Source organism: Coregonus lavaretus (genome assembly GCF_964263955.1).
Source record: "Coregonus lavaretus genome assembly, chromosome: 11".
NCBI classification, from domain to species: domain Eukaryota; kingdom Metazoa; phylum Chordata; class Actinopteri; order Salmoniformes; family Salmonidae; genus Coregonus; species Coregonus lavaretus.
The window spans coordinates 28,547,671-28,571,252 of NC_139998.1; the positions used below are offsets into that span (position 1 = coordinate 28,547,671).

At 45.9% G+C, this 23,582-nt stretch overlaps 1 protein-coding gene across 1 annotated transcript in view; it reads right to left on the bottom strand.

Moving 5' to 3' along the window:
• The window catches only part of LOC311136886 (semaphorin-3ab-like), a gene marked incomplete at both ends in the record, with an annotated part of 52,295 nt that extends 32,156 nt beyond the window's left edge, over positions 1–20,139 (bottom strand). Inside the window, one exon of the mRNA XM_084171200.1 lies at positions 20,034–20,139. Within this exon, the coding sequence (XP_084027326.1) occupies positions 20,034–20,139 (106 nt within the window). The remainder of the gene's footprint in view (positions 1–20,033) is intronic.
• Positions 20,140–23,582: the final 3,443 nt, after the last annotated feature.

Sequence of the window (23,582 nt, forward strand, 5' to 3'; positions counted from 1 at the left end):
GCCTTACTTGAATGGTGTGTTCTCTTGTCTTTGCCATGTTGACAAATGGGTAAGAGAATTAGGCCTCTGTGTCACATAATATTTATACCCCAGGGAAACAGGAAGTCATGAATTACTAATTAAAAGTTCCTAGATACCCTGACCAACTTTAGCAACTACAGAAAAATATATTTAAAAAAAAATCAATTAAAATTTTCAGCGGAATTGTTAGGGGTGCCAATAATTGTGGGACACATGATTTCAAGTTTTTTTTTTTTCTAAATGTGTGATTTTGTTTTTTACACCAAAGTAATGTACTTAAATAAAAGGTTGGATTTTTCTCTTTTTTTTGCATTTGGGTTCTATGTTGTTTAAAAAAAAAGGAGAATTTTTGGAAGTCCTCGACCACATCTTAAACAGGGGTGCCAATAATAGTGGAGGGCACTGTACACTACCAGTCAAAAGTTTGGACACACCTACTAATTCAAGGGTTTTTCTTTATTTTTACTATTATTAACATTGTAGAATAATAGTAGAGACATCAAATCTATGAAATAACACATATGGAATCATGTAGTAACCAAAAAAGTGTTAAACAAATCAAAATATATTTTAGATTTCAGATTCTTCAAATAGCCACCCTTTGCCTTGATGACAGCTTTGCACACTCTTGGCATTCTTTCAACCAGCTTCATGAGGTAGTCACCTGGAATGCATTTCAATTAACAGGTTTGCCTTCTTAAAAGTTAATTTGTGGAATATCTTTCCCTCTTTATGCGTTTGAGCCAATCAGTTATGTTGTGACAAGGTAGGGGGGGTATACAGAAAATAGCCCTATTTGGTAAAATACCAATTCCATATTACGACAAGAACAGCTCAAATAAGCAAAGAGAAACGACAGTCCATCATTACTTTAAGACATGAAGGTCAGTCAATACGAACTTTTAAAGTTTCTTCAAGTGCAGTCGTGAAAACCATCAAGCGCTATGATGAAACAGGCTCTCATGAGGACCGCCACTGGAATGGAATACCCAGTGTTACCTCTGCTGCAGAGGATAAGTTCATTCGAGTTACCAGCCTCAGAAAACGCAGCCCAAATAAATGCTTCACAGAATTCAAATCACAGACACATCTCAACATCAACTGTTCAGAGGGGACTGTGTGAATCTGTCACGATCGTTATATGGAGTAGACCAATGCGCAGCGTTAGTTGCGAACATACTTAACTTTATTATCTTTAGTGATAATATAACAACAAAACAATAAACGAAACGTGCAGTCCTACGGTTAACACAGAAACAAACCAAACGGAAACAAGATCCCACAAACACTAAGGGAAACAGACTGTTTAAATATGGCTCCCAATCAGAGACAACCAGCAACAGCTGACACTCGTTGCCTCTGATTGGGAGCCACTCTGGCCAACATAGAAATACCACAACTAGAACTCCCACACAGAACATAAACACATAGAATTTACACACCCTGGCTCAACATATAGAGTCCCCAGAGCCAGGGTGTGACAGTACCCCCCCCCAAAGGCGCGGACTGCGACCGCGCCTGAACATAAACAAACCAGGGGAGGGCTGGGTGGGCATTCCTCCTCGGAGGCGGTTCCGGCTCCGGGCTAGACCACCACCCTCCAATAATCCCCCCGTAGCGCCCCTGGTCCGGTCTGCCCCGCTGGCTGGAGCTGAACTGGACATCGTCGGAGCGGATAGCTTCAGCTCCGGTGTGGAGCAGCTGACCGGTACCTGACCAGGCACCGGTGACCCAGGCACGGGTTGTGCCGGGCTGACGACGCACAACCCTGGCGTGGTGCGTGGAGCAGGAACGGGCCGGACCGGGCTGACGATGCGCACCCCTGGCGTGGTGCGTGGAGCAGGAACGGGCCGGACCGGGCTGACAATGCGCACCCCTGGCTTGGTGCGTGGAGCAGCTACGGGCCGGACCGGGCTGACGCTGCGCACCCCTTGCTTGGTGCGTGGAGCAGCAACGGGCCGGACCGGGCTGACGATGCGCACCCCTGGCTTGGTGCGTGGAGCAGCAACGGGCCGGACCGGGCTGACGCTGCACACCCCTGGCTTGGTGCGTGGAGCAGCAACGGGCCGGACCGGGCTAACGATGCGCACCCCTGGCTTGGTGCGTGGAGCAGCAACGGGCCGGACCGGGCTGACGATGCGCACCCCTGGCTTGGTGCGTGGAGCAGGAACGGGCCGGACCGGGCTGACGATGCGCACCCCTGACTTGGTGCATGGAGCAGGAACGGGCTGGACCGGGCTGACGACTCGCACCCCTGGCTTGGTGCGAGTGGCAGGAACACGCCGGGCCGGGCTGGCGACGCGCACCGTAGCTTTGGTGCGAGTGGCAGGAACAGGCCGGGCCGGGCTGGCGACGCGCACCGTAGCTTTGGTGCGAGTGGCAGGAACAGGCCGGGCCGGGCTGGCGACGCGCACTGTAGGCTTGGTGCGAGTGGCAGGAACAGGCCGGGCCGGGCTGGCGACGCGCACCGTAGACTTGGTGCGAGTGGCAGGAACAGGCCGGGCCGGGCTGGCGACGCGCACCGTAGGCTTGGTGCGAGTGGCAGGAACAGGCCGGGCCGGGCTGGCGACGCGCACCGTAGACTTGGTGCGAGTGGCAGGAACAGGCCGGGCCGGGCTGGCGACGCGCACCGTAGGCTTGGTGCGAGGGGCAGGAATAGGCCGGGCCGGGCTGGCGACGCGCACCGTAGGCTTGGTGCGAGTGGCAGGAACAGGCCAGGCCGGGCTGGCGACGCGCACCGTAGGCTTGGTGCGAGTGGAAGGAACAGGCCGGGCCGGGCTGGTGACGCGCACCGTAGGCTTGGTGCGGGGAGCAGGAACAGGCCGGGCCGGGCTGGCGACACGCACCGTAGGCTTGGTGCGAGTGGCAGGAACAGGCCGGGCCGGGCTGGTGACGCGTACCGTAGGCTTGGTGGGGGGAGCAGGAACAGGCCGGGCCGGGCTGGCGACGCGCACCGTAGGCTTGGTGCGAGTGGCAGGAACAGGCCGGGCCGGGCTGGCGACGCACACCGTAGGCTTGGTGCGAGGGGCAGGAACAGGCCAGGCCGGGCTGGCGACGCACACCGTAGGCTTGGTGCGAGGGGCAGGAACAGGCCGGACCGTACTGGGAACACACACCACTGGCCTTAAACGGGGATCAGGAACGGGCCGGACCGGACTGGCAATACACCTCACTACCTCTCGCCGTGCCTCTATATCTTCCTTCCCTCTTCTCACCAATGGCTCCCGTAACCTGGTGGCCTTCTGAATTCGCCCCTTATCTGCCTCCAGCAGCCCCATCGTCCATGCCATGTGCCCCCCCCTAAAAAATGTTTGGGGTTGCCTCTCGTCCGTCCGACGACGACATTGTTGACGCCGTTGCTCCTCTCTCCGTCGCGCCTCTACCGTCTCACTCCATGGACGGCGATCCATCCCGGCCTGGATTTCCTCCCAGGTCCAGGACCCCTGCCCGTCCAATATTTGCTCCCATGTCCAGGCTGCCTGTTCCTGGACACGCTGCTTGGTCCTGGTATGGTGGGATCTTCTGTCACGATCGTTATATGGAGTAGACCAATGCGCAGCGTTAGTTGCGAACATACTTAACTTTATTATCTTTAGTGATAATATAACAACAAAACAATAAACGGAACGTGCAGTCCTACGGTTAACACAGAAACAAACCAAACGGAAACAAGATCCCACAAACACTAAGGGAAACAGACTGTTTAAATATGGCTCCCAATCAGAGACAACCAGCAACAGCTGACACTCGTTGCCTCTGATTGGGAGCCACTCTGGCCAACATAGAAATACCACAACTAGAACTCCCACACAGAACATAAACACATAGAATTTACACATCCTGGCTCAACATATAGAGTCCCCAGAGCCAGGGTGTGACAGAATCAGGCCTTCATGGTCTAATTGCTGCAAATAACTCACTACTAAAGGACACCAATAAGAAGAAGAGACCTGCTTGGCCCAAGAAACACGGGCAATGGACATTAGACCGGTGGACATTTGTCCTTTGGTCTGCAGTCCAAATTTGAGATTTTTGGATCCAACAGCAGTGTCTTTGTGAGATGCGGTGTGGGTGAACGGATGATCTTTGCATGTGTAGTTCCCCCGTAAAGCATGGAGGAGGAAGTGGTATGGTGTGGGGGGTGCTTTGCTGGTGACACTGTCTGTGATTTATTTAGAATTCAAGGCACACTTAACCAGCATGGCTACCACAGCATTTTGTAGAGATACGCCATCCCATCTGGTTTGGGCTCAGTGGGACTATCATTTGTTTTTCAACAGGACAATGACCCAACACACCTCCAGGCTGTGTAAGCGATATTCTACCAAGAAGGAGAGTGATGGAGTGCTGCATCAGATGACCTGGCCTCCACAATCCCCCGACCTCAACCCAATTGAGATGGTTTGGGATGAGTCAGACAGCAGAGTGAAGGAAAAGCAGCCAACAAGTGCTCAGCATACGTGGAAACTCCTTCAAGACTGTTGGAAAAGCATTCCAGGTGAAGCTGGTTGAGAAAATGCCAAGAGTCTGCAAAGCTGTCATCAAGGCAAAGGGTGGCTCTTTGAAGAATCTCAAATATAAAATACATTTAGATTTTATAACAGTTTTTTGGTTACTACATGATTCCATATGTATTATTTCATAGGTTTGATGTCTTCACCATTATTCTACAACGTAGAAAATAGTAAAAATATAGAAAAACCCTTGAATGAGTAGGTGTGTCCAAACTTTTGACTGGTACTGTAGATCAGCTGACATCCACATGGCTGGCTTTGTGTGTCTGCTCGGTGACAACAGATAAAGCATCTCCTGATCATGTCAACACACATGATCTGTCTGAGGGGTGGAGTATAGACAATGAACAGTGAAGTGTTCTAGATGCTGCAACAACATCCCATGTCCCATCAGCTAGGAACATACAGAGAAGGAACTACCAGATACGTCATAATAGCCCAAAAGTAAAGAAGCACTGGCAACATTTGATATGGAATACATTGAATACATGGAGCAGGGTGGATTTTCTTCCCATTAAAACACGATTTAAATGTATTTTCGGAAGGGCTGTGGTCACCATTCATGTAATACATTAAATATATACTGTACATCAGAAGGTATTGGGGAGGTATTTCATAGTTTTTTCACTGGTATTTTATTTTCCCATTTCAATCTTCTACTGTAGCAACCCGGCTTGGAGTGACTGTTATAGGTAGAGCAGACCATCCGATATGCCCTTAAATATTTTGATATGAAACCTGGAATAAAAATGTAAGAGGACCAGTGCTTATATAGTGAAACAAATCTCACATCTGTGCAGTTTGCGAGCGATGTTGTTAGGCTACATTGTATAATAGTTTTTTCTTCAGAGCGCACTGGTGAGCAACAACATAATTTCACTTCACCGAAACATCCATGAGTTCTTCAAGTTTAGCACTATACAGTGGGGAGAACAAGTATTTGATACACTGCCGATTTTGCAGGTTTTCCTACTTACAAAGCATGTAGAGGTCTGTAATTTTTATCATAGGTACACTTCAACTGTGAGAGACGGAATCTAAAACAAAAATCCAGAAAATCACATTGTATGATTTTTAAGTAATTAATTTGCATTTTATTGCATGACATAAGTATTTCATACATCAGAAAAGCAGAACTTAATATTTGGTACAGAAACCTTTGTTTGCAATTACAGAGATCGTACGTTTCCTGTAGGTCTTGACCAGGTTTGCACACACTGCAGCAGGGATTTTGGCCCACTCCTCCATACAGACCTTCTCCAGATACTTCAGGTTTCGAGGCTGTCGCTGGGCATTACGGACTTTCAGCTCCCTCCAAAGATTTTCTATTGGGTTCAGGTCTGGAGACTGGCTAGGCCACTCCAGGACCTTGAGATGCTTCTTACGGAGCCACTCCTTAGTTGCCCTGGCTGTGTGTTTTCGGGTCGTTGTCATGCTGGAAGACCCAGCCACGACCTATCTTCAATGCTCTTACTGAGGGAAGGAGGTTGTTGGCCAAGATCTTGCGATACATGGCCCCATCCATCCTCTCCTCAATACGGTGCAGTCGTCCTGTCCCCTTTGCAGAAAAGCATCCCCAAAGAATGATGTTTCCACCTCCATGCTTCACGGTTGGGATGGTGTTCTTGGGGTTGTACTCATCCTTCTTCCTCCAAACATGGCGAGTGGAGTTTAGACCAAAAAGCTATATTTTTGTCTCATCAGACCACATGAGTTTCTCCCATTCCTCCTCTGGATCATCCAGATGGTCATTGGCAAACTTCAGAAGGGCCTGGACATGCACTGGCTTGAGCAAGGGGACCTTGCGTGCGCTGCAGGATTTTAATCCATGACGGCGTAGTGTGTTACTAATGGTTTTCTTTGAGACTGTGGTCCCAGCTCTCTTCAGGTCATTGACCAGGTCCTGCCGTGTAGTTCTGGGCTGATCCCTCACCTTCCTCATGATCATTGATGCCCCACGAGGTGAGATCCATTTTCTAATAATTGCGCCAACAGTTGTTGCCTTCTCACAAACTGCTTGCCTATTGTCCTGTAGCCCATTCCAGCCTTGTGCAGGTCTACAATTTTATCCCTGACGTCCTTACACAGCTCTCTGGTCTTGGGCATTGTGGAGAGGTTGGAGTCTGTTTGATTGAGTGTGTGGACAGGTGTCTTTTATACAGGTAACGAGTTCAAACATGTGCAGTTATTACAGGTAATGAGTGGAGAACAGGAGGGCTTCTTAAAGATAAACTAGCAGCAGTCGGGAGAGGTAGTGTTTTTCTCTAGCTCTCTAGCTGGAGGTAAGCAGGAGGTAAGCTTCTCATTTGGTGTTGAGTAAAGCTTAACCATGTATTAGATCGTAGGTAGGTAGTTAGCTGTAGTTAGGTATTGTATTTATTATAGGTTAGTATTGTTGTTATTGTAGGTTTCCGTAGGTTATTGTAGGTTAGTATCGAAGCACGAGGCTAGCTAGCTAGCGGGTAGCTACTGGTAACGATTAGCAACGATTAGCAACGGTGGAGAGCTTCTCATATGGTGTTGAGTAAAGCTTAACCATGTATTAGATCGTAGGTTGGTAGTTAGTTGTAGTTAGGTATTGTATTTATCATAGGTTAGTATTGTTGTTATTGTAGGTTTCCGTAGGTTATTGTAGGTTAGTATCGAAGCACGAGGCTAGCTAGCTAGCGGGTAGCTACTGGTAACGATTAGCAACGGTGGAGAGCTTCTCATATGGTGTTTGAATAAAGCTTAACCATATATTAGATCGTAGGTTGGTAGTTAGTTGTAGTTAGGTATTGTATTTATTATAGGTTAGTATTGTTGTTATTGTAGGTTTCCGTAGGTAATTGTAGGTTAGTATCGAAGCACGAGGCTAGCTAGCTAGCGGGTAGCTACTGGTAACGATTAGCGGTTTCCAATGTTAATGTGCTGCTAGCCAACGTTTAATTTTTGCTGCGTTATGCGTTATGAAAGGAACTAGACACGGACATGAATTATCTGTTTAGTGTGCTAACACACTCTTGGCAGTTTGTTGTAACCAAGTATTGGTGCTAATTGTGTGTTAATGGATGCTAGCTTGCTAGTTAGCTACGGCGTCATAGCTAGGTATCGTGGGTAGTTACTGTGTCTTGGCAGTGTCTTCCGCCGTGCCGGCTGTAGCACGAAGCGAGCTAACTAGCCGTTTTTTTTTTTTTCGAACAGAGTCAGAGTCAACACAGTAGCCATTGTGTGCCGGGTGTAGCACGAAGCTAGCTAGCTAGCCGTTCTTCAAACAAAGTCAACACAGTGGCCATTGCTAGCTACCCAACACGACCAGCGAACTGTACGGTAGTAGCTAATTACAATATACTTGTCCTAGCTAGCCAACGTTGAATCATTGCTGCGTCATGAAAGGAACTTGACACAGACACAAATGATCTGTTTAGTGTGTTATCACACTATTGGTGGTTTGCTGTGACCAAGTGTTTGTGCTAAACTGTGTGTTACTGGATGCTAGCATGCTAGTTAGCTAGTTAACACACTATTGGGGGTTTGTTGTGACCAAGTATTGGTGCTTAACTGTGTGTTAAACTGTGTGTTATTGGATGCTAGCATGCTAGTCAGCTATGGTGTCATAGTTAGCTAGCTGAATAAAGTGGGTTGAGTCTATTCCTTTAAACATTGAACAACTGTGGTTCACAACAATTCTGATTTCTAAAGGTGGAAGTTGGGAGAGTTTTTGTTCGGGTGGTTCAGTGAAACAATTTTAGTTTCTGAGGTAGAAGTTTTTGGTGAGGGAGGCCCCCCCTCTCTCCTCTCCCAGATGCTTAGCTCATTTCATTCCGATCTCCTCTGCATTTTTGTAGCCATTTGCTACAGCCTGTCAACTATGCCTCTGCCTATCCCTGTTCTCTCCTCTCTGCACAGGCTACACAAACAACGCACCACACCGCGCGGCTGCTGCCTCTCTAACCTGGTGGTCCCTGCACGCACCCCTCACCTGGAGTTCCAGGTCGCAGGCAGCCTCTGGAACTGCCGTTCTGCTGCCAACAAAGCTGACTTCATCCCAGCCTATGCCAACCTCCAGTCCCTCGACTTCCTGGCGCTGACGGAAACATGGATCACCACTGAAAACACGGCTACTCCTACTGCTCTCTCCTCGTCTGACCATGTGTTCTCGCATACCCCGAGAGCATCTGGTCAGAGGGGTGGTGGTACAGGAATCCTCATCTCTCCCAAGTGGACATTCTCAATTTTTCCCCTAACCCATCTGTCTATCTCCTCATTTGAATTCCATGCTGTCACAGTCACTAGCCCATTTAAGCTTAATATCCTTGTCATCTATCGCCCTCCAGGTTCCCTTGGAGAGTTCATCAACGAGCTTGACGCCTTGATAAGTTCCTTTCCTGAGGATGGCTCACCCCTCACAGTTTTGGGGGATTTCAACCTCCCTATGTCCACGTTTGACTCATTTCTCTCTGCCTCCTTCTTTCCACTCCTCTCCTCTTTTGACCTCACCCTCTCACCGTCCCCCCCTACTCACAAGGCAGGCAATACGCTTGACCTCATCTTCACTAGATGCTGCTCCTCTACTAATCTCACTGCAACTCCCCTCCAAGTCTCCGACCACTACTTTGTTTCCTTTTCTCTCTCGCTCTCCTCCCACACTACTCACTCTGCCCCTACACAGATGGTAATGCGCCGCCGCAACCTTCGCTCTCTCTCTCCCACTACTCTCTCCTCTTCCATCCTATCATCTCTTCCCTCTGCTCAATCCTTCTCCCTCCAATCTCCTGATTCTGCCTCCTCAACCCTCCTCTCCTCCCTTTCTGCATCCTTTGACTCTCTGTGTCCCCTATCCTCCCGGCCGGCTCGGTCCTCCCCTCCAGCTCCGTGGCTTGATGACTCACTGCGAGCTCACAGAACTGAGCTCCGGGCAGCGGAGCGGAAATGGAAGAAAACTAAACTCCCTACCGACCTGGCATCTTTTCACTCCCTCCTCTCTACATTTTCTTCATCTGTTTCTGCTGCTAAGGCCACCTTCTACCACTCTAAATTCCAAGCATCTGCCTCTAACCCTAGGAAGCTCTTTGCCACATTTTCCTCCCTCCTGAATCCCCCCCCCCCCCTCCCCCCTCCTCTCTCTCTGTGGATGACTTCGTCAACCACTTTGAAAAGAAGGTTGACGACATCCGATCCTCGTTTGTTAAGTCTAATGACACTGCTGGTCCTGCTCACACTGCCCTACCCTATGCTTTGACTTCTTTCTCCCCTCTCTCTCCAGATAAAATCCTGCGACTTGTGACTGCGGGCCGCCCAACAACCTGCCCGCTTGACCCCATCCCCTCCTCCCTTCTCCAGACCATCTCCGGTGACCTTCTCCCCTACCTCACCTCGCTGATCAACTCATCCTTGACCGCCGGCCATGTCCCTTCCGTCTTCAAGAGAGCGAGAGTTGCTCCCCTTCTCAAAAAACCAACACTCGACCCCACTGATGTCAACAACTACAGACCAGTATCCCTTCTCTCTTTTCTTTCCAAAACTATTGAGCGTGCCGTCTTTAGCCAACTCTCTTGCTATCTCTCTCAGAATGACCTTCTTGATCCAAACCAATCAGGTTTCAGGACTGGTCATTCAACTGAGACTGCTCTCCTCTGTGTCACGGAGACTCTCCGCACTGCTAAAGCTAACTCTCTCTCCTCTGCTCTTGTCCTTCTAGACCTGTCTGCTGCCTTTGATACTGTGAACCATCAGATCCTCCTCTCCACCCTCTCCGAGCTGGGCATCTCCGGCGCGGCTCACTCCTGGATTGCGTCCTACCTGACCGGTCGCTCCTACCAAGTGGCGTGGCGAGAAGCTGTCTCCGCACCACGTGCTCTCACCACTGGTGTCCCCCAAGGCTCAGTTCTAGGCCCTCTCCTTTTCTCCCTATACACCAAGTCACTTGGCTCTGTCATATCCTCACATGGTCTCTCCTATCATTGCTACGCTGACGATACACAACTAATCTTCTCCTTTCCCCCTTCTGATAACCAGGTGGCGAATCGCATCTCTGCATGTCTGGCAGACATATCAGTATGGATGACGGATCACCACCTCAAGCTGAACCCTGGCAAGACGGAGCTGCTCTTCCTCCCGGGGAAGGACTGCCCGTTCCATGATCTCGCCATCACGGTTGACAACTCCGCTGTGTCCTCCTCCCAGAGTGCGAAGAGCCTAGGCGTGACCCTGGACAACACCCTGTCGTTCTCCGCCAACATCAAGGCGGTGACCCGCTCCTGCAGGTTCATGCTCTACAACATTCGGAGAGTACGACCCTGCCTTACACAGGAAGCGGCACAGGTCCTAATCCAGGCACTTGTCATCTCCCGTCTGGACTACTGCAACTCGCTGTTGGCTGGCCTCCCTGCCTGTGCCATTAAACCCCTACAACTCATCCAGAATGCCGCAGCCCGTCTGGTGTTCAACCTTCCCAAGTTCTCTCACGTCACCCCCCTCCTCCGCACACTCCACTGGCTTCCAGTTGAAGCTCGCATCCGCTACAAGACCATGGTGCTTGCCTATGGAGCAGTGAGGGGAACGGCACCTCTGTACCTTCAGGCTCTGATCAGTCCCTACACCCAAACGAGGGCATTGCGCTCATCCACCTCTGGCCTGCTGGCTCCCCTTCCTCTGCGGAAGCATAGTTCCCGCTCAGCCCAGTCAAAACTGTTCGCTGCTCTGGCACCCCAATGGTGGAACAAGCTCCCTCACGACGCCAGGACAGCGGAGTCACTCACCACCTTCCGGAGACATTTGAAACCCCACCTCTTTAAGGAATACCTGGGATAGGATAAAGTAATCCTTCTACCCCCCCCCCCCCCCCCCCCCCCCCCCCAATTGTAAAGTGGTTATCCCACTGGCTATAGGGTGAACGCACCAATTTTTGAGTCGCTCTGGCTAAGAGCGTCTGCTAAATGACGTTAATGTGCCCTTGAGCAAGGCACTTAACCCTAATTGCTCCTGTAAGTCGCTCTGGATAAGAGCGTCTGCTAAATGACTAAAATGTAAATGTAAATGTCTGTGAGAGCCGAAATTCTTACTGGTTGGTAGGTGATCAAATACTTATGTCATGCAATAAAATGCAAATTAATTACTTAAAAATCATACAATGTGATTTTCTGGATTTTTGTTTTAGATTCCATCTCTCACAGTTGAAGTGTACCTATGATAAAAATTACAGACCTCTACATGCTTTGTAAGTAGGAAAACCTGCAAAATCGGCAGTGTATCAAATCCTTGTTCTCCCCACTGTATACAGTGGGGAAAAAAAGTATTTGGTCAGCCACCAATTGTGCAAGTTCTCCCACTTAAAAAGATGAGAGAGGCCTGTAATTTTCATCATAGGTACACGTCAACTATGACAGACAAAATGAGAATTTTTTTCTCCAGAAAATCACATTGTAGGATTTTTAATGAATTGATTTGCAAATTATGGTGGAAAATAAGTATTTGGTCAATAACAAAAGTTTCTCAATACTTTGTTATATACCCTTTGTTGGCAATGACACAGGTCAAACGTTTTCTGTAAGTCTTCACAAGGTTTTCACACACTGTTGCTGGTATTTTGGCCCATTCCTCCATGCAGATCTCCTCTAGAGCAGTGATGTTTTGGGGCTGTCGCTGGGCAACACGGACTTTCAACTCCCTCCAAAGATTTTCTATGGGGTTGAGATCTGGAGACTGGCTAGGCCACTCCAGGACCTTGAAATGCTTCTTACGAAGCCACTCCTTCGTTGCCCGGGAGGTGTGTTTGGGATCATTGTCATGCTGAAAGACCCAGCCACGTTTCATCTTCAATGCCCTTGCTGATGGAAGGAGGTTTTCACTCAAAATCTCACGATACATGGCCCCATTCATTCTTTCCTTTACACGGATCAGTCGTCCTGGTCCCTTTGCAGAAAAACAGCCCCAAAGCATGATGTTTCCACCCCCATGCTTCACAGTAGGTATGGTGTTCTTTGGATGCAACTCAGCATTCTTTGTCCTCCAAACACGACGAGTTGAGTTTTTACCAAAAAGTTATATTTTGGTTTCATCTGACCAAATGACATTCTCCCAATCCTCTTCTGGATCATCCAAATGCACTCTAGCAAACTTCAAACGGGCTTGGACATGTACTGGCTTAAGCAGGGGGACACGTCTGGCACTGCAGGATTTGAGTCCCTGGCGGCGTAGTGTGTTACTGATGGTAGGCTTTGTTACTTTGGTCCCAGCTCTCTGCAGGTCATTCACTAGGTCCCCCCGTGTGGTTCTGGGATTTTTGCTCACCGTTCTTGTGATCATTTTGACCCCACGGGGTGAGATCTTGCGTGGAGCCCCAGATCGAGGGAGATTATCAGTGGTCTTGTATGTCTTCCATTTCCTAATAATTGCTCCCACAGTTGATTTCTTCAAACCAAGCTGCTTACCTATTGCAGATTCAGTCTTCCCAGCCTGGTGCAGGTCTACAATTTTGTTTCTGGTGTCCTTTGACAGCTCTTTGGTCTTGGCCATAGTGGAGTTTGGAGTGTGACTGTTTGAGGTTGTGGACAGGTGTCTTTTATACTGATAACAAGTTCAAACAGGTGCCATTAATACAGGTAACGAGTGGAGGACAGAGGAGCCTCTTAAAGAAGAAGTTACAGGTCTGTGAGAGCCAGAAATCTTGCTTGTTTGTAGGTGACCAAATACTTATTTTCCACCATAATTTGCAAATAAATTCATAAAAAATCCTACAATGTTATTTTCGGGATTTTTTTTTCTCAATTTGTCTGTCATAGTTGACGTGTACCTATGATGAAAATTACAGGCCTCTCTCATCTTTTTAAGTGGGAGAACTTGCACAATTGGTGGCTGACTAAATACTTTTTTTCCCCACTGTATGATCTGAATGATGGTGATGGTGAACAGGGTGATTAAATGTACATTATAAACTGGGTGATTTGAGCCCTGAATGCTGATTGGCTGAAAGCCGTGTTATACCAGACCGTATACCATGGGTATGACACAACATTATTTTTGACTGTTCTAATTACATTGATAATAAGTTTATAATAGCATTAAGGCACCTCAAAGGTTTGTGGTATATGGCCAGTATACCACGGCTAACGGCTGTATACAGGCACTCCACATTGTGTCATGCTATAGGAACTGCCCATAGCCATGGTGTATTGGCCATATACCACACCCCCTCGTGCCTTATTGCTTAAATATACAACGGGGGATGGCAACTAGGTTTGGCCTCCAGCCAGAACATAATTAGCCTATTAGCAAATAGCCTACTAGCTGCCCAATTCATAGCCTTACACTACACATTTAACACGTGGTTAGTGTGCTAATCAATTCAATGACAATAACATAATAATTTCGATCTAAAATCACCTTTGTCTCTACGAATAGGCCTACTTACTCTATTAAATATATTAATCTTACCTTATTTCTCCAATGCCAAACCAGTGTGTCTTGTTTGAAAATAAACTGTTACTGTATGCAAATAATTAAATCTGAGATGTCATTATGAATATAAACATGGTAATTTCAGAAGTAGATTTACCACCCCAAACATGACGCCTGAATCCGACGCAGAAAGGAGGTAAGCCTATTTAAGGAGTGCATGGTGACAGTATTGGAGGAAATAGCTATACCGACAAAAATATGGATAACATAATTGCGTCTGTCAAACAGTTAAGCCTATACCTCTTAATTCTTAGTGGTCTAAGAAAACCCTCTTGTTAATTTGCCTACTCAACTTTCAGCACTGGGCGCTGTCCATATTGATTTTAGAAATAGCGATCTACACACAAGTGGTGCTGCATCTCAAATAATATTTTTTCTACTTTATCTAATTATATCCCATTCTCTTTATCATGGACATATTCCCACTAATATTGTAATTTATCTTTCACATGCGTGTTTTATACTTTTTATCAAACTGTTGGTGCTTGTTTCTATTTATGCCAAATCATTTGACCACTGTAGGTTGAGATTCTTGTTTCCTAACGTTACTCCTTTACAATTTTCTGTAGCGAATAGAGAAGACCACATACCCATCACATGCCACATTATGTTAATGAAGTCCCCATGTGTGTGTAAATCAAATGTGTGTTTGGGTCTGAATTGGGATGGTGTGAAATGTATCAAGGAGAGAAAAAAGGCAACCATTCTTATCGTATAGGCCGAAATTCTCTTCAGTTTATGAGCTATCACTCCTGATACCATGAAGGATAAAATAATTCCAGCATTAAACTTTGATTCATTGATTGAATTAAACTATATCAATGCATTTGAATCATGACTGTCATATGATGGGAAAGTAAAACCAATTCCGATTCAGATTCACTTTTGTCCTACAAGAGGAAATCATAGCACTTCTAACACATCACATAGGCCTAAACAAAACGTATAGAAAACACAACAGGAAACAAACAATAGGAACAGTCAGACAGCTACCTTTCCTACCCCACCCAACACCTGCCCATATGGGGAGTTGTTCATAATAGTGATGTCCTCCATTTAATTGTCTGTTTTCTCTGACCTGATGGGAGCTCAAAGCAGTGGTTAAGTGGGTGGCCTGGGGTGGAGATCATGTGGCGTGCTTTGTGCTGTATAGCGCGTTCGTTCCATGGTGAAGGGGATCCAATAAGTTCATTTTGAAAAAATGAAATAGTAGGCCTATAGGCTCCTCCACTGATATTTAATAGGCTATACACTTTATTTTAATGCAAACCTTCAGAACACACACTGCAAAACTTGAAAGAACATGCGATTGTCACGGTCAAGCAAAATGAGTCCCACCTAGCTATCTTAAGATGAATGCCCTAACTGTAAGTCGCTCTGGATAAATGACTAAAATGTAAATGTAAAATGTATCACTTGTGCACCAGTGCGCTCTGAAGAAGAAACAACGATACAATGTAGCCTAACAACATCGCTCACAAACTGCACAGATGTGAGATTTGTTTCAGTATAGAAGCACTGGTCCTCTTACATTTTTATTCCAGGTTTCATATAAAAATATTTAAGGGCATATCGGATGGTCTGCTCTACCTATAACAGTCACGTCAAGCATAAGCTTGCTATAAGATTAAATAGGGAAAATAATATACCTGTGAAAACTAGAAAATAGCTCCCCACTCCCATGAGATGTATAGATCTAATGTGTTACATGAATGGTGACCATACATTTAAATCGTGTCCATTTCAAATTTGGTTCTCAATGCTGTTTTACATCCAGGCGACTATGACTCATCTGGCAGTTCCTTCTCTCTATGTTCCTAGCACATCAGTCACTGTCCACAACACCAGGCTTCACACAAGCATCGTTCAGCATGTCATCTGTCTCTCTGGGATACTGATGGGTAAAGCATAGACAAATAAACATACTTATGGATAAAATGTTTTAAATGAACCTCCCTCATTCTATGTTCTGATTAAAAGTCTATTCAGACCCAGACAAACCCAGTGGATAACATTACTACTAAGATTTACATGACCTCAGGAGGAGAGAGAGAAGGATAGAGAGAAAGGGGAGAAAGGGGGAGGGAGAGAGAGTTTTAGTGTGTGTGTGTGTGTGTGTGTGTGTCTGTCTGTGTGTCTGTGTGTCTGTGTATCTGTGTATCTGTGTGTCTGTGTGTCTGTGTATCTGTGTATCTGCGTGTGTCTTGGCTCCGGGTATCAAAGGGGTGGATAGGTCTGACAGAGACAGAGCTCCTGGAAGTCCCCTCACTGGCCATGAAACTAAAGTACGCTCTCTTTCACTCTCCTTCCCTCTCATTTCTTCTCCTTCAAACTCTCATTTTGTCTTCCTCTATTTCCCACACACTTAACAATATGCCCTCCACTTCTCCTGGCTAGGACACGTGTATGACATACTGTACAGCAAAGCTTTAGTTATTATGTCCCTGGCACTGTACAGAAATCCATTAAAACCTCACCTCAGGCGACCAGTGATACATCTTTCTCTACCCTGTCCCTCTGCTGCCCTGCAGTCCTACAGTCCTGCTGGCCTGCAGTTGTTACAGTTGGACCTTGTAGGATCATGTTAAGGTAAGGAGGCCATTGTTATACTTCCACCATGCTCCTCGCCCCCATCACTGACCCTCTGTCCTATTGCCCTCTGCAGTTAGAGTTAGGGTTGGGGATGTGGTGTGTGTGTGCTATGTATGTATGTATGTACAGTTGAAGTCGGAAGTTTACATACACATAGGCTGGAGTCATTAAAAGTGGTTTTTCAACCACTCCACAAATTTCTTGTTAACAAACTATAGTTTTGGCAAGTCGGTTAGGACATCTACTTTGTGCATGACACAAGTAATTTTTCCAACAATTGTTTACAGACAGATTATTTCACATATAATTCACTGTATCACAGTTCCAGTGGGTCAGAAGTTGACATACACTAAGTTGACTGTGCCTTTAAACAGCTTGGAAAATTCCAGAAAATTATGTTATGGCTTTAGAAGCTTCTGATAGGCGAATTGACATCATTTGAGTCAATTGGAGGTGTACCTGTGGATGTATTTCAAGGCCAACCTTCAAACTCAATGCCTCTTTGCTTGACATCATGGGAAAATCAAGACCTCAAAAGAATTTGTAGACCTCCACAAGTCTGGTTCATCCTTGGGAGCAATTTCCAAATGCCTGAAGGTACCACGTTCATCTGTACAAACAATAGTACGCAAGTATAAACACCATGGGACCACGCAGCTTTCATACCGCTCAGGAAGGAGATGCATTCTGTCTCCTAGAGATGAACATACTTTGGTGCGAAAAGTACAAATCAATCCCAGAACAACAGCAAAGGACTTGTGAAGATGCTGGAGGAAACAGGTACAAAAGTATCTATATCCACAGTAAAACGAGTCCTATATCGACGTAACCTGAAAGGCCGCTCAACAAGGAAGAAGCCTCTGCTCCAAAACCGCCATAAAAAAGCCAGACTACGGTTTGCAACTGCACAAAGATCATACTGTTTGGAGAAATGTCCTCTGGTCTGATGAAACAAAAATAGAACTGTTTGGCCAGAATTACCATTGTTATGTTTGGATGAAAAAGGGGGTTCTTGCAAGCCGAAGAACACCATCCCAACCGTGAAGCACGGGGGTGGCAGCATCATGCTGTGGGTGGTGCTTTGCTGCAGGAGGGACTGGTGCACTTCACAAAATAGATGGCATCATGAGGAAGGAAAATGATGTGGATATATTGAAGAAACATCTCAAGACATCAGTCAGGAAGTTAAAGCTTGGTCGCAAATGGGTCTTCCAAATGGACAATGACCAAAAGCATACTTCCAAAGTTGTGGCAAAATGGCTTAAGGACAACAAAGTCAAGGTACTGGAGTGGCCATCACAAAGCCCTGACCTCAATCCTATCGAACATTTGTGGGCAGAACTGAAAAAGCGTGTGTGTGCAAGGAGGCCTACAAACCTGACTCAGTTACACCAGCTCTGTCAGGAGGAATGGGCCAAAATACACCCAACTTATTGTGGGAAGCTTGTGGAAGGCTACCCGAAACGTTTGACCCAAGTTAAATAATTTAAAGGCAATGCTACCAAATACTAATTGAGTGTATGTAAACTTCTGACCCACTGGGAATGTGATGAAATAAATTAATTATTATTCTGACATTTCACATTCTTAAAATAAAGTTGTGATCCTAACTGACCTAAAACAGGGAATTTCTACTAGGATTAAATGTCAGGAATTGTGAAAAACTGAGTTTAAATGTATTTGGCTAAGATGTATGTAAACTTCCGACTTCAACTGTATGTATGTATATGTGTGTGTATGTGTGTGTGTGTGTGTGTGTGTGTCTGCGCGTGTGTGTGTGTGTGTGTGTGTGTTTGTGTCTGCGCGTGGGAGTGTGCGTGTGCGTGTGTGTGTGTGTGCTGAGTGCCACCTGTAGGGGTCAGGGTTCCTACACTCCCCGGACCTGTCGTGCACAGAGAAGACCAACCACACACACACAAACACTCAGAAGCCACATATACAGACCCACACACCTCACATCTTGCTCCACAAATGTTTAGCAATAAAAAATGTTTTTAGGTTTTATCCACAGCAACGTTTAAGCCTATATTGATAATTCAACACTCAGTATGAACAGATCCATATCAGAGACTGACTTTCTACCCTGAGCTCTATGCAGGTCTGTGCTGCTGTGTATGTGTAGTTCTTTGTAGTGCTGTGGTCTAATAGAGAAATCACAGAAGGCGTGTGATTTAGAGATGACTGATACATACACACACAGGTATCATTACCTACAGATGGCCAAGGTGCATGTGAGTGTGCATGCATGCGAGAGAGAGCGAAAGAGTGCATGCGTGTGTTTATATGTGTGTGTGTGTATTTGTGTCTGTGTGTGTGTGTGCGTATGCGTAGATATGAGTGTGGTGGTGCTGAGAGAGAAATGTGTCTGTTTGGGAGAGCCATCTGTTGAGACCGACTTACACCATTCATCCTCACCATAATTACCATGCAGGGAACGACAGAGCGGAAAAACGACAACCACGAAAACGAGAGAAGGATAGACAGATTAATATTACTTCACTTAAACACTGGCAAGTCAGACTCTGGTATCTCTCTTTATTAACAAACTGACAACAGTAGAGAGCAGATAGTATTGTACATTCATACACATTGCTGATTATGTGGATGCTCTGATAAAGCATTCTATGAAATAAGACAACTTTCGGTTCCACCTGACTTATACCACACAGTGGAAAAGTAGAAAATATAACCAGTGTATAGTTTTCTAGAGGTGGATATCAGGGCAGATCTATGTATCTCCCAGAGCTGGTCACAGTGAGTAGTCTACAGAGACACTTTAATCACAGAGGCTCTATGGTGATCTAACAGATTCGATCCAGTGTGATCAAACAGATTCCTACAGAACTACTCTGATATAAATCCATTCTGATCTACTCCATGGTCAACAAATATATTTTGTAACAGATCCCACGGTTAGTAAGCATGTCTCTGATCAGAGATGTGGCACATGGAATACTGAGGGAAAAAGACAGTGTGCACCTACACACATCAAAAATATCTATGGTGCAGAGTGCATAAGCTGTACATGAGATGTCTTATTCAATCCAATGATCATACCAAACATGCATCTCTCGTTTTTAGTAAAAAAGAAAGTCATTGCAGCTAGATTATGGTTGTGCTCAAAATGTTATTTATAAAGCCATCTAAAAGCAACCAAACAACATCACGGAAATATGGGTTGCACTTTATCTTGACACAGATATTAGACATGAGTCCTGCTATATTTCAATGTATAGCCTACATAGATCTAAAATAGAAACAACATCATATCATATCAATTCTGCTTCTGCTCTTTCTCAATACAAACAGCCACAGAAACCTTTGTCCCTGCTAGACATGCATACAGACAAGTAAACATAGAGAGCAGTTGGTGAGGACACAGTAACCATAGAGGATTATTCTTGTAGAGTAATAGTAGACACAGGAAAGGAACATGGTACAGTAAATGTCGGGGTAAGGTGGACTCACCTTTATAAGAGAGTTTTAGCCGGGGAACATTGCTCTTTGCCTGCTGGGCTCCAGAGAGTGCCACTACCCCACACAGCAGCACCACTGTGCCCCAGAGAGAGGCCATGATCCTAGGGAGAGAGAGGCCAGACAGGTCCCTGAAGCACCAGTCCTCCAGAAGACAGAATAGGTCTCAGCAGTCAAAGATCAGGGGTAGAGTTTCCAGAGAATAAAAATCCTCAAGTCCTGAAATACTGCCAAACAGAAGTCCCTTCAGTCCAGTAATTCACAAAACCGTACCAGAACCTGTCCTAGGTTCAGGGGTTAGGGGTCAGGGGTTCCAGAGACACAGAACCTGCAAATGGAGCAGGGGTATGGGTCAGTGTCATAGAGGGCCAGCCTAAGCAAGTCAAACAGAACTGAGCCAAACTTAACTAACTGGGACTGAACTGAGCTAAACAGGACCCAAACAACAGACTCACATCACCCCAGTGTTGGAGGTCAGAGGCAGAGTCCCACCATACCGATCCCAGGGAGAGTGAGGGGAGCTGGGCTAGAGATCAGTCTTGACGTGGGTCTCTGCTCCAGCAGTTCTCCAGTGTTGACTCTCTATATGTTTTTCTATTTTCTCTCTTCCAGCCTGCTCTCGCTTAAAGCTCTGTCTTTAGTTAGTATAGAAAAACAGGTCCATTATGTTCCAGTTCCTAATCCAGTTAGTTTGGGAAACAGAGTCTGCACTGAGACACTCCTTCTGTAGTCCTCACAGATTCACCACACAGATTCACTATATGCCCTCAACATAGCCCAGCTCAGCCTAGCCCTGTCTACACTGCACACTGCACACAGGGCAACTGAAAACAGCTGAGGGAGTCAGCGCAGCCAGAGAGAGTGTGGGGGGGGGTGGGGGGGAGTAGGCGGGTAGAGCACGGGAAAGTGTGAGAGAGCGAGAGAGCTGCGAGAGTGAAAGAGAGAGGAGGGAGAGAGAAAGAGAGAGGGAAAGAAGGAGGGCATAGTGAGTAAGAGAGGAGCAGGAAAGCATAGAAAATAGTAGAGAGGAGTATGTTAATTGAATGCTGTGCTGTAAGTGAATGCTGTAACGGAGAGGTTTTGACTGTTTATTTTCTACAATGAGCTCTACTGTTTTACCTCAGATTTCTCTATTCCTCTACGCTTCACCTCTGCTACTCTCCTTCTCCAATGCTCGGTTCTACCCGGGAGACCTACCCTATCTTGATATATCTTTGACAGCAGGACTCTACCAGTACCACTACCAGGACATTAGGTCATTGGTCTAATGAATAGTAGGCATGTCCTGTCCAGATCAGTCAACAGTCTCAATACTCCATAATAACCATACAGCCTCTACAGGCCTGGCTAGCTGGACACACCACTCTTACTGTTTCTCAGCCAAACACACAATTTACTGGTCAGTCTCGCAAAACAGGGCCAAGGACTTAACTGTCCTTGAAAGAGCGCAAGCGAAAGAGGTCGCTAATGCTATTGTAATAAGGATAGCTTGCTACGATAGTTGCAGTGGGCTGTAGGCCACAAACTCTGAGAATGGACTAAGCTTTAGATTACTGTCCTGTGAAAACATTACCATTACAATAAAGCTCAGGCCTTATCTGGCTTATAAACACTTAACCCTTATAACATGTTTCAGATTAAGGGATCAAAATATTTATACTTATTTACATTTTAGTATTTTGTTGTGTATAGGATTTGTTTATTGACATTACAAAGCAGTACTGTCAATGGATTATGTCATGGCCTTATAGTGATATACAGTGCATTCGGAAAGTATTCAGACCCCTTCCCTTTTTGCACATTTTGTTACGTTACAGCCTTATTCTAAAATGGATTAAATGCATTTTTTTCATCAATCTACACACAATACCCCATAATGACAAAGCGAAAACAGGTTTTTAGATTTTTTGCAAATGTATTACAAATAAAAAACTGAAATACCTCATTTACATAAGTATTCAGACCCTTTGCTATGAGACTCGAAATTGAGCTCAGGTGCATTCTGCTTCCGTTGATCATCCTTGAGATGTTTCTACAACTTGACTGGAGTCCACCTGTGGTAAATTCAATTGATTGGACATGATTTGGAAAAGCACACACCTGTCTATATAAGGTCCCACAGTTGACAATGCATGTCAGAGCAAAAACCAAGCCATGTGGTTGAAGGAATTGTCCGTAGAGCTCTGAGACAGGATTGTGTCAGGGTACAGATCTGGGGAAGGGTACCAAGAACACAGAGGTCTCCATCATTCTTAAATGGAAGAAGTTTGGAACTCTTCCTAGAACTGGCCGCACGGCCAAACTGAGCAATCGGGGGAGAAGGGCCTTGGTCAGGGAGGTGACCAAGAACCCGATGGTCACTCTGACAGAGCTCCAGAGTTCCTCTGTGGAGATGGGAGAACCTTCCAGAAGGACAACCATCTCTGCAGCACTCAACCAATCAGGCCTTTGTGGTAGAGTGGCCAGATGGAAGCCACTCCTCAGTAAAAGCCACATGACAGTCCGCTTGGAGTTTGCCAAAAGGCACCTAAAGGACTCTTAGACCATGAGAAACGAAATTCTCTGGCCTGATGAAACCACGATTGAACTCTTTGGCCTGAATGCCAAACGTTACGTCTGGAGGAAACCTGGCACCATCCCTGGGAGACTAGTCAGTATCGAGAGAAAGATGAACAACGACCCTAAGCACACAGCCAAATCAACGCAGGAGTGGCTTCGGAACAATTATCTGATTGTCCTTGAGTGGCCCAGCCAGAGCCCGGACTTGAACCCTATCGAACATCTCTGGAGAGACCTGAAAATAGCTTTGCAGCGATGCTCCCCATCCAACCTGACAGAGCTTCAGAGGATCTGCAGAGAAGAATGGGAGAAACTCCCCAAATAAAAGTGTGCCAAGCTTGTAGCGTCATACCCAAGAAGACTCGAGGCTGTAATCGCTGCCAAAGGTGCTTCAACAAAGTACTGAGTAAACGGTCTGAATACTTATGTAAATGATGGATATTGGACAGAACCCACGTTATGTTATTTTGACCCAGCCCGTTCGGTCACAAACAACACATCGTTTTCTTTAAATTGGGTTGTTTTTACTGGGTTATTGAGCAATGATTCACCAGGTTAGAGGCATGGTTTAGTAGGGGCGTGGCTTTTGTTTTGTTCTTTTTGGCCACCCGTGATAGTAAATGTAATTCCTGTTAATCTGTTCTGTTATATTGTCAACACATGTTAAGGTTGAGCACTGACACTTTTGTACCTTTAATAAAGCTTACACAAGAGTATGAATTCTTTAAGTCTCTATACATATCCCAATGTTGGAATATTTACCACTTAGTTATATTTCAATAATAATGTTATTCACTTTACAGTATATAAAAGTATGTAATTAGGCAAAAGTGCTGAACATTTAAATTTGCAGTGTACAAACTTAACATGATGAACATTAATGACATTTACTTTCACGGGTGGTCAAACATGGGTTAATTTAAGCATCAGTTGGGTTTCTATTCACTTTCGTGCTGGGTCCTTTAAGGATTTGTCTTTTTTAAA